The sequence below is a fragment of the Microtus oregoni genome, unplaced genomic scaffold, assembly GCF_018167655.1.
Source record: "Microtus oregoni isolate MIOR12 unplaced genomic scaffold, Mior012 000035F_ref0000213, whole genome shotgun sequence".
Classification (NCBI taxonomy): domain Eukaryota; kingdom Metazoa; phylum Chordata; class Mammalia; order Rodentia; family Cricetidae; genus Microtus; species Microtus oregoni.
The window spans coordinates 3411033-3425506 of NW_024543094.1; the positions used below are offsets into that span (position 1 = coordinate 3411033).

The following is a 14474-nucleotide window of genomic DNA, read 5'->3' on the forward strand; positions in this document are numbered from 1 at the left end:
GATTCATCAGAGTGCCAAGGCTTTCTAGTGAGACCCCAGAAAGGCTTAGCCTTGAAGGGAGTAGGAGTGTTGGTTTGTGAGGGGTCAAGATACTTTGGGATCCCATTCTCAGAGAAGCATACCGTAGCACTTCTCGAGAGTAAGCACAAGCGTTGTGGGAACTAATAAGATTACTGAGGGCTTCCTAGATGCCTTCCCTTGAGTCTACAAACAGAAAAGCCTCTGGTGAAAAAAGAGAGGAAGGAGGAAGTGAGTGACGAACAGGAGAGAGAAAGGGGAGATGAGGAGAGGTGTGAGGTAAGGGATACCCATGACCTCCCCTTCTCCCTCATGTTATTTGATTTTAGCTAAGGTAGGGAGAGAATAAATAGTTTGGAGAGGTTTTCGTCTAGGTTTTGGGATAGTATAAATCAATTGCTGAAGTATATGATGAAAAATTATGAGACCCACAGCAATTCAGAGTGAATCCAAGATAATCATGGAAATGTACACCAGCGGAACTAAGACCCTGTCCCACATCCCACCAATTATCCTTGAGAAGAAAGAGTGCTAGCCCTCCAGGAGGCTTTAGTTCCATAGCTTGGCTCTCATTGATCCAGTGAGCAGGTATTTCTCTCTTCATCATTTTCATACATACAGCCAAGTTACTGCCCCAGTATATGAGTTTACTTTATTTCTACTGACTAATCTAAAACCAAAGACAGGACTAAAATCCTTCCAAACTTTTCTTGACCTCACCACCTGTATTTGCATAGGCTACATTGTACAAGTAACTTTATTTTTTTATGGTGAAAAAGTGTATATTTAGAATTAGCCGGCTGGGCTCAGTTTAGATGATTCCAATCTTGTTGGCAACATCCAGAGCATCATAATCAGGAGCCAACCGAACATATGCCTTCTTCTCTCCGTCGGGCCTTATGAGGGTGTTGACTGTGGCCACATCGATGTCATAGAGTTTCTTCACAGCCTGTTTGATCTGGTGCTTATTGGCCTTGACGTCCAAAATGAACACAAGTGTGTTGTTGTCTTCTATCTTCTTCATGGCTGACTTGGTGGTCAGGGGGAATTTGATGATGGCATAGTGGTCAAGCTTGTTCCTCCTGGGCGCGCTCTTCCGGGGGTATTTAGGCTGCCTTTGTAGCCGCAGGGTCTTGGGACGCGGAAAGGTGGGCAATATGCGGATCTTCTTCTTTTTGTGGCTGTGGACGCCTTTCAGCACTGCCTTCTTGGCTTTCAAAGCCTTCGCTTTAGCTTTGGCTTTGGGAGGGGCAGGAGTAAGAGAAAGCTATTCCCATATTTTTATACTAAGCCTCTTCATTATATCAGTATCAATAATCTATACTTACATCATCAATTCAGGAAGTTATAGACTCCCTTTTCCCAAAACAAAATCCCATTAAGATACCAGTTTTCCCATTAGTGATTACACTCATTCAAATGGTGCTTAGAGAGGAGACAGCCAGCGAGGTAGGGTACCTGTGCTTGCTCCTCCCTGACACCAGTTTAACTGATCACAAGAGACATTTGAATTACCAACTATGAATTTCCCAACCCTGGAAAAGCAAGGCATTTTCCTGAATTACAGAAGCTATATCTCATGAGCAACACACTCTTGACTAGAGCAGAGAAAAAATCTGTCCCCAGCAGATATTTATCAGTGGATTGTTGGCCGAGTTGATGGGTGAGTTTGCCATGTGTTTATTTAATGATGTTTAACAACCAAATATGTAATAGGAAGAAATGGTCTGGGATGAAAAATCATTTCTATAGAACTAACATCTGGGCAGATGTTTGAAAGTGGGCCATGGTCTGAAACACTAAGCAAAACACTGACGTTCATGAATACAGGCAAAAGAAAAAGTTGCTAATATATCCAGGCTGGCCAAGAAATGTGGCAGTCCTTCCTGTCACTGGCCAGAGAAAAAACAAATATGCCGCTCATCTGAAGGAGGGCCAGAATGACTCAGATGTTTTACAGGACACTTATTTCTTCTTGCTCTAACTCCTACTCTTCTGTACCCAGAAGTGCCACATATGCATATGGAAGTCATTGTAAATTTTGGTTTTGTTGGCAACTTTATAAGGTGAGGCCAAGTAACTCAGTCAATGTCAAGGCTGAATTGGGGGGATGTTCTAACACGTGCAGAGCTCCCCAAGTGTGTAAGCAGATTTTGCTCAGAGACAAGAGCTGGACACAGATAAATAATATGCCTGTCTAACCACCCCAATGATCCACATAAGGGAGAGGGGATGGGCATATTTTCAGCAGCTGCAGGACACAGGATTTTCTTGGGCTAGTTATCAACCAACTGCTTCACTGTCCTGCACCAGGGAAAATGTCTGAATTTGCCAGGTATTATTATTATAACCAGAAAAGTATAAAGTATGGGCTGAGCTTGGTGTTGTAGGAGCTGCGGGCCTGCTTTTCATCCCGCCTGGCTCCTGCACGGCTAGCTTTACACCAGAAATAACAACACACAAACCATATTCATTTAAACATTGCCTGGCCCATTTCTATTAATGTGTGTAGCACTGAGGTGCACTTACCGGGAAGATGCTAGCCTACGTCCATCTTGGGTCAGAGGTTCATCACGTCTGCCCCAGAGAGAAGAGCTATCAAGTCTGAGATCACTTCCTCTTCCTCCCAGCATTCTGTTCTGTTTACTTCACCCACCTATGTTCTAACCTATAAAGGTCAAGCAGTTTCTTTAATTTTAACCAATGACCTTCCTCCATCATTTCCCCTTTTTCTATTTAAACAAAGAAAAAGGAAGGCTTTAACTTAACATAGCAAAATTACATATAACAAAACAGTTATCAAGTAAAAATTACAATATTTACATCTATTTTATCTTTATCATAACTAAGGAAAACTATAACTATAACTAACTATTCTTCAACTCCATCAAAGACTCCAGAAAGATACAATATTACCTAAGCAAACAAGAAATAAGCAACTTCCAAACTCTAGAAATAACAGAGACATCTCGCTGCCTGGACAGTCACCCAAAGTTCCGCTGTACTGTTGGGGCATCCATCTTCAGCCTACGGGCCCATAGTATCCAGAGACATTTCCATGAAGCAGGAAATTTCAAAGTCAGTTCAGTCACTATCTGTTGTGTCCTGCAGAATGTCTTGCAGACTCCTTCATGAATCAGGAACCCCGAAAGATCATCTCACCTTTAGGCAAGTTCAGTAGTCCTCTCTCTGCGGGTTCTCTGTGTCCAGTTTATGCAAATAGTCCAGGCTAGAGCAGTTTCTTGCCAAAATGGCTATCAAACTCCATAAGGATCCTCTCCAATGCCCATCTTCTTCTTGAAGTAGATTGGTGCTGCCAGGAGCAGAGTGTCTCATTGTCATAAAAAATCCTAAATTGTTAAAACATTTAAAATGCCTTATTCTATAATCTTTGAAATATATGAAGAATGCCTACTTAACTGAAATATATCTCTATATATCTAGAAAATCTTAACTAACATGACTACAAACTTGACTATTATAATTATCTATTAACAACCCATATATATTACATTTTTAAATGAACTACATAATCACAGCACATTAATCAAGATCAGAAATACATATACATATAACAAAATTGACCTTAAAATCCATATCAATGCAAATTATTCATATCTATATCATATCCCCCCTTAAATGTAAAAGAACATATATAAACCATATTTGGGAACATGGGTGCAGTTTTTTCTCTCCAAACTGCTTCCTGCTGGATGGGGGTGCTGTTAATCAGGTCTTTCATGGTATAACCTGTGTGCTAGGTTCCTCTCAGGTGGCAGATGAGCAAGCTAATTTTTTGAAGGTGTCCACAGCAACCATTCAGGAGGGCGTGGTCTATCATACCATATTGGGATAGAAGCAATCCACAGAGTCTCATCCTCTGTGAAAACAAAAGAAGAAACTCTTTTCCGAAGTATCATATCTTTAGATCCAAATTCTGAAATCAAGTTATTTTCAAAATATTTCTCTTGGAGTAGTTCAGCAGCATTTATTAACAAATATCTTTTAGCAGCTGTTGTACCTTCCTCAGCATTCAAACAATTCAAAGAGAGCATAATAGCATACAGTATTAAGATTCTCTGTGTATTTTTCATCTTTGTGCGGCTTTATTTTAACCTCTATTCCTTTTACTTTTTATTTTTTGAGACAGGTTCTTTGTCCTGGAATAATGCTGAAGACCAAGCTGTCCTTGAACTCTCAGATATCTGAACGTTTCTGTCTCCCAGGCATTGGGATTAAAGGTGTATCCTGCCACACCTTGAAGTCACAGAGGTCAATCTACCTCTGCCTCCCAAATGTTGAGATTAAAGCTGTGTACTACCATACCCAACTACTCTCTTTCTTCCTTTTTTTTTTGTTTGTTACTTTAAGAACTTTAACTTTTAGCCTGCATATCTTTTTAACACACTGTAAATCATTTAAAGGTTTTCTTTGTTTTTGAATCTCTCTTTATTGTATCTCTCTCTCTTTTTCTGAACACATGAGCCTTTAAATTACGGAGCAATATGGGTAAGATAAAAGCCGTGGCTTTGGCAGCTAGATCCAGCCTCATGGTGGAGGTACCGGTTGTAGCCATGTTTACTGCCACAACTCTATGGTGTTTTAAGGTCTCTGCCAGGAAGGAAACTACAGCATTCTGCTCACAGACCACATTCAGTCAGACTACCTGCTTGAGTCTGAGTCAGAGTTTGCCCTGGCAGGATGGCCCAGAAAACCGGCATTTTAAAACCGGCATTTAGCTGTTTTACTGCTACTGCTGAAAACAAACAAGCATTCAGTCGGCTTTTATCAACATTATTTAAGTGTTTCATAGCAGGACCTCTTAAGAGCTGCAGGGTTTTGTAGCTAAAGCTGAGTCAGGAAGCCTCTCTTAGATGAGAGCGCTTACTTGCCTCTAGCAAGCAGAGCAGACCTGAGAAATTGCTGCTACCAAGAAGCCATGCTTTACTCTATTCTTTCCCAAGCTTTCTCAGGCTTTCTGTGGATTCAGTTGTCCACACGTTGGGCAGCCATTCTGTTGTAGGAGCTGCAGGCCTGCTTTTCGTCCTGCCCGGCTCCTCTTTATTTTTGTGGTTTTTTTTGTCAAGGTTCTCCACTTTCCCTTTTCATGTGTTTATTTTCCCATCTGTAAGTAACAGCATCATTCCCAATCTAAGCATTGTGGCCGTCACTTACAACATTATCTTTCTTTCATATTTTTTTTTATTTTAAAACCCATTATAATATTAACTATTATTTTATTACATCAAAGTTCTAGAAAACTTTCTAGGATAATGTAATTCCTACTCTTAGGGAAAACAAATGAAGGCACATGCACAAACACATGCACATGTGCACACACACACATACACACATCTCATCAGAATGTAGTGTTAAATGCATATATTCAGGTAGGCATGGAAACCTGCCCTTGAATCTCCCCACACTTAAATTCATTTTTAGACTTTAGTTTTCTTTAATTTTGCCAACATCTCTTTTTTCTGTACCAAAACATGCATGAAAACAGTCGATATTTTCTACTCTTAGGCTTGAATAGCCATTACAACACTTCTAAGTTAAACTTTGGATTTGAGAGAAATTAATAGTATCTAGGACAGTTACACCCTTTTGGCAGATATCCATGAGATCAGCAAGCCAGCAAATGCCCTGTCCCACTGTGAACCTGTATGTTCTTTCAAGGGTTGAATGCTTGAGAGTTCAAGCAAACTTCCAAGTGGCCAAAAATCTTTGCATAGAATAGGGGGAAGAAAAACCATTCTGGCTTGTTTTTGTCTTAGGCTTCAGCCCAAGTCTAAGAATATTCTAATGACTTCTGGGAAAGTCACCTTCTGGTATGCAACAGAAAAACAAGTTAACCTACCCCAGCATTTAGACTGGTTTATGTCTTTTGGGGTAAATACAAATGACCTACCTGTGGCAGAAAGTAGGAGTATCTGCAAATGATTCATGGTGATGTGTCCTTTGTGGCTGTTAACATGTAGCTTCCGGTCTACCTATAATTACTGGGTGGACAGCCAGCCTAGTCAGAGACATCATTGCTCTGTTCCTGGGCTGGACCACGGAATCTGCCTCTTCCCTGACCTTTGAACTCTTCTGTGGTAAAAGGTCTGCTTTCATTTCTTTTGCATTCGGAGTGCTTAACCGACTTCGTTTCTGCAGCTGGTGCTTGTAAATATCTATTGACTTGGCTTTAAATACAAGGCAGTGGGGTAAGATACTGGTCTCTCCAGTTGTCCCTAAGGTCATAGCTATACATGTGCCTTTAGTCAACTTTCAGAGTGACACTGGAAATAGCCACACCAATGCTAGTATCTCTAGACTAAGTTGCCTGATCCAGAGTCATAGAACCTAAGCATTAAGAGACTCTTAAATGCCCTTAAAAAGACTCTCCAGATCCTCTGTATGCATGCCAACTTTTCCAAAATGACAGATGCCATTTCTCTCTAGAAGAAATCCAGTTTTGTATAATAAAATGTATACTCAGGTTCTGAATCAATTTTAACTAGTAGATGACAATTATTTCACTCCCTTTTCTTATTAGGGAAACATAGGCAAGTAATATAAATATAAAGTGTCTCATGGTGAGCTCTAGTTGCATCTTTTATAAAAAGAAGATTTAGATTTTTTTAATTAAATCAAGAAAGCTAAATGCATATAGTCTAGCAGTCTGTGCATATAATACATATGTGCCCATAAGATGAGTTGGTAAGCAGCATTATTTACTATATCACATTTTCCATTTTTTATAGGGAAAGAATATAACAAAGGACTAATAGAAATGGTAATGTAATCTAGAAAAATATAAAATATAAGGAGATACTGACAAAGAAAAAAAGGCTAAACCAGAAAATGTCAAGAAGAAATATGGAAACAAAGACATTTCCTTGGATACACAAACAAATATATTTATTCTTCAGTATCCATGGGATAGGTTTCAGAATTCTCCACAGGTACCTAAGTACACAGGTGTTCAAATGCCTTTAAAAGGCATATGTGCCTTATATGCCCTTCCATGTTCTTTAAACCTTGTCTAGATTACTTACATCTCATAGAATGTAAATATTTGTTACATAAATATTTGTCAGATTGCATTATGGAAGAATGGCAAGAAAAAAAATATCAAGATGAATAGCATTTTTCCTAGATATTCTCAATCTGCATGTGGTAAGCATAGACCACAGATGGGGGAACTTTCAAGGCAAAGAACCCAAGATTGCTCTCAATGGCAGTATTGTTGTAGATTTATTAAAAATGCTGCAGGATCCCTGGTGGCAGTAGGCAGCAGAAATGCTGTAGGTCCCCAAGCGGTGGAAGCAGGCCATGTAGCGGCAGGCAGTGGGCCCTGGGAGCAGCCAGTCCCAGGCAGAGACTGCTGCTGGTACACGTGGCGGGCGGGCAAGAGACAGAGACATGGATAGACAAAACATACAGAGTAAGGTTAAATATTTATTTAGGGGGTTATGGAGGGGAAGGAAAAAGGGAGAAGGGAGAAGAGAGGTAGAGGGGGAGAGAGAAAGGGAGAGAAGGGAGGGAGAAAGTTGGCAGCCTCTTTAAAAGAGGGGACAGGAAGAGAGAGGGTGGGGGTCTGAGGCTGCAAGCAGGAAAGGAATGGGCATGGCTCATCCTTTAAAGAGACAGAATATTACCAGCATGCATTTCAGAAATTCTTCCCAGCAAAACCTATCCTCAGGCCACCATGCTTCCTCTGAGAGCCCTAACACCCCGAGTAAAGCCAGTATGTGAAATTCATTTGTCTTGTTTCGATTCCTCTAATTTTATCCTCCATTTTCTACCAGCCAACTACACATCTCGTCATGTGGTGTACCTAAATGTGGCATTTTTGGTCAATTTTTAAAAACATTTTTTAGATTTTGTATGTGTGCTGACTAGTTTTATGTCAATTTAACATGATCTAGAGTCATCAGAGAAGAGGGACCCTTGATTGAGAGAATGCATCCCTAAAGTTAGGCTGTAAGGCAAGCCTGTAGGGCATTTTCTTAATTAGTAATTTATGGGGGCTCATCCCATTATGCATGGCGCTATCCCTGGGCTGATGGTTCTGTATTCTATGAGAAAGCAGACTGAGTAAGCCTTGAGGAGGAAACCAGCAAGCAGCACTCCTTCATGGCCTCTACATCAGCTCCTGGCTCCAGGAGCTTGACTTCCTGTATGAATTTCTTTGTTGATTTATTCAGCAGAAACTGAATAAATGTTTTCTTCCGCAAGTCTCTTTGGTCATAGTGTCTCATCACAGCAATAGTTAACTTAACTAAGACTGTGGTGTGTGTGTGTGTGTGTGTGTGTGTGTGTGTGTGTGTGTGTGTGAACATGCATGTGCTTTATTGCTTATGTGGAGGTCTTAAGACGACATCAATTCTTTCTTACGACAGCAGGTACCAGAGATCAAATTCAGGTCCTCAGGTATGTATAGCAAGAACTTTTATTCACTAAGCCGTCTTATAGACCCCAGATCAAATTTTGAAATAGCAGTTTAGATGTATGACATACAGAAGTGACTTGTTTATTAACTTGTTGGCTGTGAAAGTCTTAAAAGCCAAAGTAGGCTTAAAGTCAGGATAAATTAATGCTTGTTCTGGACATCTCAGATTTTATGAATTTATGTAGTCATAAAAGAGAACAATTGTGATCTAGCTTTGTTGTGATAAACACATACATTTTAACCTGTGAGAAATGAGTTCATACTACACAAAAAAAAGAACATGTTAATTAAAATAGAAAAAGCACAGAATTACACGGTTATTAAAACCTTACCCCTCTCAGGATAATTCAAAATTAAAATTTCATAAAATTCAGCATTTTAAATGTTAATTCAAAATAATATTCCAGTTGGTAAATCTGGATATATTTTTTGCTATAGCCCTCATATAGCAATGTGTGTTCTACATTTTATTTCAGCTTTGATATCATGCTTAGTATTTTACAAAATTTGCTTAATAAATTTTACATATTTGAACTGAGCATTTAAGGATGCTTTCAGACTCCACACCATTCTTCATTAAAAATACAAAAGTGACCCAAAGTGATGCATTGGCTGTCTTCCTTACAACGCTGGAATCTTCTGATATTTGCTAGCGTGATTTCTAAAGGTCACACATGAAGATATAAACCCCAGAAAACAGGAGCAAGAGTCAAAACTGAAACATAAGTTCTTGGAGAAATAGAAAGATGTGCTTTGGAGAACTGTTCTTGTGGGTGAAAATGTGAGAAGCAGCAAATGCAAGCAAGCCCCACTGAGTCCCAGAGCCCATATCTGGGTTCCTGTGTCATGGCCATCAACTACAGCTTCTTCATGCAATGCGTTTACAACACAATGTATTTGCATATGTATGTCTGTCTATGTATGTACGTAGTTTTGTGTGCTTACTTAGACATGTATATGCTACAACCACCATGTATGCTCTACTCAACTAAAATAGAAAATCTTTTCTATTCACTGACGTTGAGAGGCCACCAAGAGAGTGGGGGGAACACAGGCTTGAGTATCTTCTTACTGGACTGGATTTCACTGAGAAGCACCAGCTCCCTGACAGCCTTGAAAAGACCCCAAGAGGCAACTCAAGAATAAAAATAGTCTTTTGCATGGAAAGTTTCAGAAACATCTGGAGTGAAAAGAAAACCGGGAACCAGGAAAAGTTTCAGGGCAGTTAGTGGAATTCCCACGAGAAGCAGAGTTTTCTGAATGTAGAGTGTATCCCAGAGTGAAAAAGAAATACATGATATTGAGAGAAATTGTTCAGTGTCAGTCAGAGAATCAGAGAATAAGGTGGGAAACATTTCCACCTCCGTCTAAATTGTCGCTGGATTTTCAGGGACTTGCCCATGCTGCCCAGGCATACAGGGAAAATTTCAGCCCCATCCTTAGAAAGTTCCAGTTAGAAGGACTTAGCCTCCTTAAGGCCATCTGAAAAGATGCTGTGGACTTCTTACCTAATGTCTCTCAATCTCTGGACTACAGCAGCCCGATTCCTCTGAGGAGTGACTATAGGCTTCTCCACTTCTGTGTTTATGGAGGTCTCACAAGAACACGAATGTAAGTCTTATGGTGCATGAACTTTCTGTGACAATTCTATTCCTATCTCTGCCATTCTCCCAGGAACCCCAGGCTTTAATTGCATGGTCAGTCTCTTATGGATCTGAACTCTCAATAATGGCAACCAGAAACTAGATTCCAGATTCATCTGAAAGACATCAGCTTAACGCAGTTCTGGAACTCATGATTCCTTTTGTTCTCTGACCAATAAAATGAGACGCAAATGTGATAGTGTTCTGTTTACAGTAGAACATTCTCTGTGACTGTTTTAATATTCATATTATACAGAGAGCATTGTTTCATCAGCTTGTGTTGTTACTTAAACTATGTAGTGAAGCATTTATCTAATTATTCTTTATCAATGAAAACTCGGGAGTCAGATATCTTGGTAAGGACCTGAATAATCAGAGAAGTGGAAGAGAAGTGACCCATGACCTCCTCTATTTATTGTTCCTCAATCCCAAAAGCCTGAGACCCTCTCCTAGCCCTCCCTATTACTGCCGGTGTCTCTCTTTCTATCCTCAGTCTTCCAAAATCTCTATGGTTAATTTTGGTCAGCTATTAGCTTATTCCACCCTCTGCCTCTGATTCAAAGCAAATTTTATTGGCAGTCTTGCGTACTTGAGAATGAGATCAAAATATTCCACAACAATTTTAATTCAGTGAGCATGTTTTAAAGTTTCACGAACAGCTCCTGTTATTTATTCATCATATTCATAAAGTAATTATTTCTGCTACTAAAATGGCAAGACAGTATGGAATGTATTTAATATGAAGGTAATAAAACCAAAGATTGATTGACATGGTGCTCACCAAAAAAGTCTGATGACCTGAGTTTGATCCCTGGAATCCACTAAGGAGAAAACCAACTCCCAAACCTTGTTCTCTGACCTCCACACATGCATTCTGGAACCTAAGCATCTGCACTTACATACATGCACCACACACAGAAAAAAAAGAAAGAAAGAAGAAAGGAAGGAAGGAAGACATTCAAAGAAAAGCATCGTTTCTGCCAGAAACAACAACAAAAAATCCATGAATGCAAGAGCAGTGATTTCTTCTGACATTCTAATTAGCAGCATCCACCGAAATTATTTGACATGCATTTAGTACTCAATATTTGTCAGGTAAGCAAAAGAGCAGGACAGATGGACAGGTGAACAGACAAATGCAGGAAAAGAACCTGCTGCGCCCTCGCTGGTTCCTCTCATGGTAGATTTGAGTACTGAAATCTGCCTCTCACTCCCATGATGGCTTCATGTAGAGAACGATTTCAGCTGTTGTCTGCAATGCATTTTGAGGCTGTAACCAGAGAATCAATGAAACAATTACAATCCACTAAATGCTAATAAAATGTATCCAGGCAGGGACTCATAACCTTGGAGTTGAAAAGAAGGGAAGGAATTGTTGGGCCAAGAGGCAAAATTATCTTGTTTGAATGATTTGAATTCCTCGAAACACAATGTCACATATGGCCAATTTAATTCTTTCTACTCATAAAGAAGTCCAAATCAAAACAACTAAATTGAACCCTAAATTCACAGCTCTTCTCCCTGGAGTTTCTTGCTCAGAAGTGCACAGATTTCAGTGACCCAGACTTTATGGCAAACTCCAGTCTTGGCCCAGTAGTGTTCCTCGGTTAGTTTAAGAGCTTTTCATCTGTGATATAACAGTTCTGTTGTTGGCAGCGCTCGATGACATCACAGTCATAAAACTCTGCAACAAGAAGAAGATTGTTTTGGTGTCAAAGTGAGAATTCTGCTGTGGCCAGCATCACACCATCTTGTGTTCTTTGTTGAAGCTCAACATTAGGGCTGTGTTGACTGCTGCCTGCTGCAGGCTATCATTGATGTTGGTGGCCACTCATTCTTCACAGATGCTTCCACCAGTGGTACAGAGTTTGTCCTTGATACTTGCCTCCAGCATTGACCTTTACTCCGGCCTTTAGAGTCTATAAATTAGCCACATATATGAGAGTCTTTGATGAGTATCTATGAAGAAAAAACATATAAAACTTTACCCCAGAAATGCATCCCTTTAGATACAGAGAGCAATTGCCACTTCATTAGGCTAAATAACATTTCAACACTATAGAAAAAGCGCATCATCTCTGTATGGGAATGTGGAGCCTGGCAGATACATGGGCTGGTATCACTTGGTCCCAGTTTCATCTCTATATGGCCACATCCCAAAGCACGAACACTAACCCAGTAATGGGCTAAGTACGCAAGGCTCTTGCACCTCAGATAGCAGACAATTTAGATAGTAAGTCAGCTTGAGAACAGGCATTTCTACTAAGGTCGAGCAGAGACACTTGGATCTCATCTATTCACCATCAGTACTTGAGAGAAAAGTGTTCAGCTGAGTATTACTAAAACTAAACTCCACAGACATAGAAGAAAAGAGCAGAGTGGGCCAGTTGTGGGAGAATATTGCTATACAAAGTTGCAGATAAGAACTAAAATATTAGCCTTCCTGGGTAAGCATCAGGCATGAAAATGGCTTTAACAGGAGGTAAATAAATGAAGTTACAGCCTAGGACTCTGGCAGCTCCAAGATATTCTTCAGAGAGGGCTGCCTTGCAGAAAGATTCTCTGGGCCTCTCTTCCAGGCTTGGTTTCAATATAAAATGGTTTTGAGGATTTCCAAATGTGTACTATATTCACATCATTTCCATCCTCTCCCTCTCTTCTGCTTATGGTTCTTCCTGTGTCTCCCACACCCTTTCACTGTCATGATTTTCTCTTTAATGATATATATGAAATTATATAATACATACATATATAATACACAATTATATATATTGTTTCTTTAGAGCTTCCAATTCCATTATTGAGCTTGTGTTTCCATAGTGTAGCAAAGCAGTAGAGGAGTTCAAGTTTTCCTATTGGGGAAAGAGTTCCTCCTTGTTAAACAGTTATGGTTCCTGACTCTGTCTTCAATGTCTCTCCATTGAATTCAGGCCAGGAATTCTCCATTTCCTCAATTATATGGGCCACATGGCTCCTCACAGAGACACTGTGGCTTTAATTGTTCTTCCAAGTGTTTCCAAAGTCCTGAAAAGCCACCCCCACAAGCATGTCTCTCCAGCTCCCACTTGTGTCCTACATATGCACTAAAGCTGTGTGTGGCAGGATGGAGGGATCCTGGGGCTTCCTTCCAGAACATTCCTTGGTGAGAGGATCTGCCTGCCTTCCTGAAATAACTTTTTAGAAAATTATTTGCTTATTATTTTTGTGTGTGCATGTGTGCCTGGTGGAGTTTAAATGTGTTGTATGCCCGACAGTCCCACTGGAGGCCTTAAAGCGGCATCAGATCTCAAAGGAACTGGAGTTACAAAGCACCTGAAATGGCTGCTGGACATGAAACCTTGGTCCTCTGTAAGAGTAAAAAATGCTTTTAATAGTTGTGTCATCTCCTGCTGTGCTGGTTGGTTTTTGTGGACCTGATACATGCCAGAGTCACTTGGGAAGAGAAAACTCATGTGAGGCATTGCCTGCATCATATCAGCCAGTAGAGAAGTCTGTGAGGAACTGTATTTACTAATGATTAATGTAGAGCTCAGTCGACTGTGCGCAGTGTCATCCCCGCACAGCTGGTCCTGAGTTATATGAGAAAGCCAGCGGAGCAAGAAAGAAGGAGCAAGACAGTGGGCAGCTTTCTTCCATAGTCTCCGCTTGAAGACACCACGGCTTCCCTTCATCATGGATTCTAAGCTGTAAAATGAAATAAACTCTTTCTAAAGCAGTGTTTGGTTAGTGTTTTATCACAGCATCAGATAAGTAAGGTAGGCCATTAATGGAATAGTTTTTAAAATTGTCTTCAACAGGTATATTTTTAATATGGCATATTTCATTTTATATAAATTTTACTTACTTTAAGATTTATAATAAAAAATTGCCAATAAAAGACAGTAAACACCTAAAAGATCAGGCTGAAAGTCTATATAATAGTCAGAATGACTATTCTGTAGTATATAGCTTTGGATTTTACATTTTCAATTTTTAGAAATCATTTTAAAGTCAATTCATTTTTAATTATTTTTTATTTTTTGAGATTATAATTACTTTGTCTTTTCCTTCTTCCTTCTTCCCTTCAACACTCCCATATACTACCCTTCATTTCTCTCAATCAAATTCATAGCCCATTTTTTTATAAAATATTTGTGTATGTGTGTTCATTTCTACATGCGTAAAAACAACCAGATCAGGCTGTATGGTGTAATTGTATGCATGTCTTCAAGGATGAACAATTGGTACTGAAAAACTGATTGGTGTGTTCTTCCCTGGAGAAGATTATTTCTTCCACCCTTGGTGTTCATAGGTGCCCTGTATACCTTTGTATAGGATTGGGGCATCCTGGGTTTCTCTCATCCACATTAGCATGTCTATATTGGTGTTTTAGT

The 14474-nt window shown here is 39.8% G+C and overlaps 1 protein-coding gene across 1 annotated transcript; it reads right to left on the reverse strand.

Moving 5' to 3' along the window:
* Positions 1–829: 829 nt before the first annotated feature.
* Positions 830–6264, reverse strand: LOC121432564 (60S ribosomal protein L23a-like). Its single transcript, XM_041630600.1, has 2 exons — positions 6100–6264; positions 830–1285 (listed from the first exon to the last, which is right to left on the reverse strand). Exons 1-2 carry the CDS (start codon positions 6262–6264, stop codon positions 830–832), a joined length of 621 nt encoding a protein of 206 aa, XP_041486534.1.
* Positions 6265–14474: the final 8210 nt, after the last annotated feature.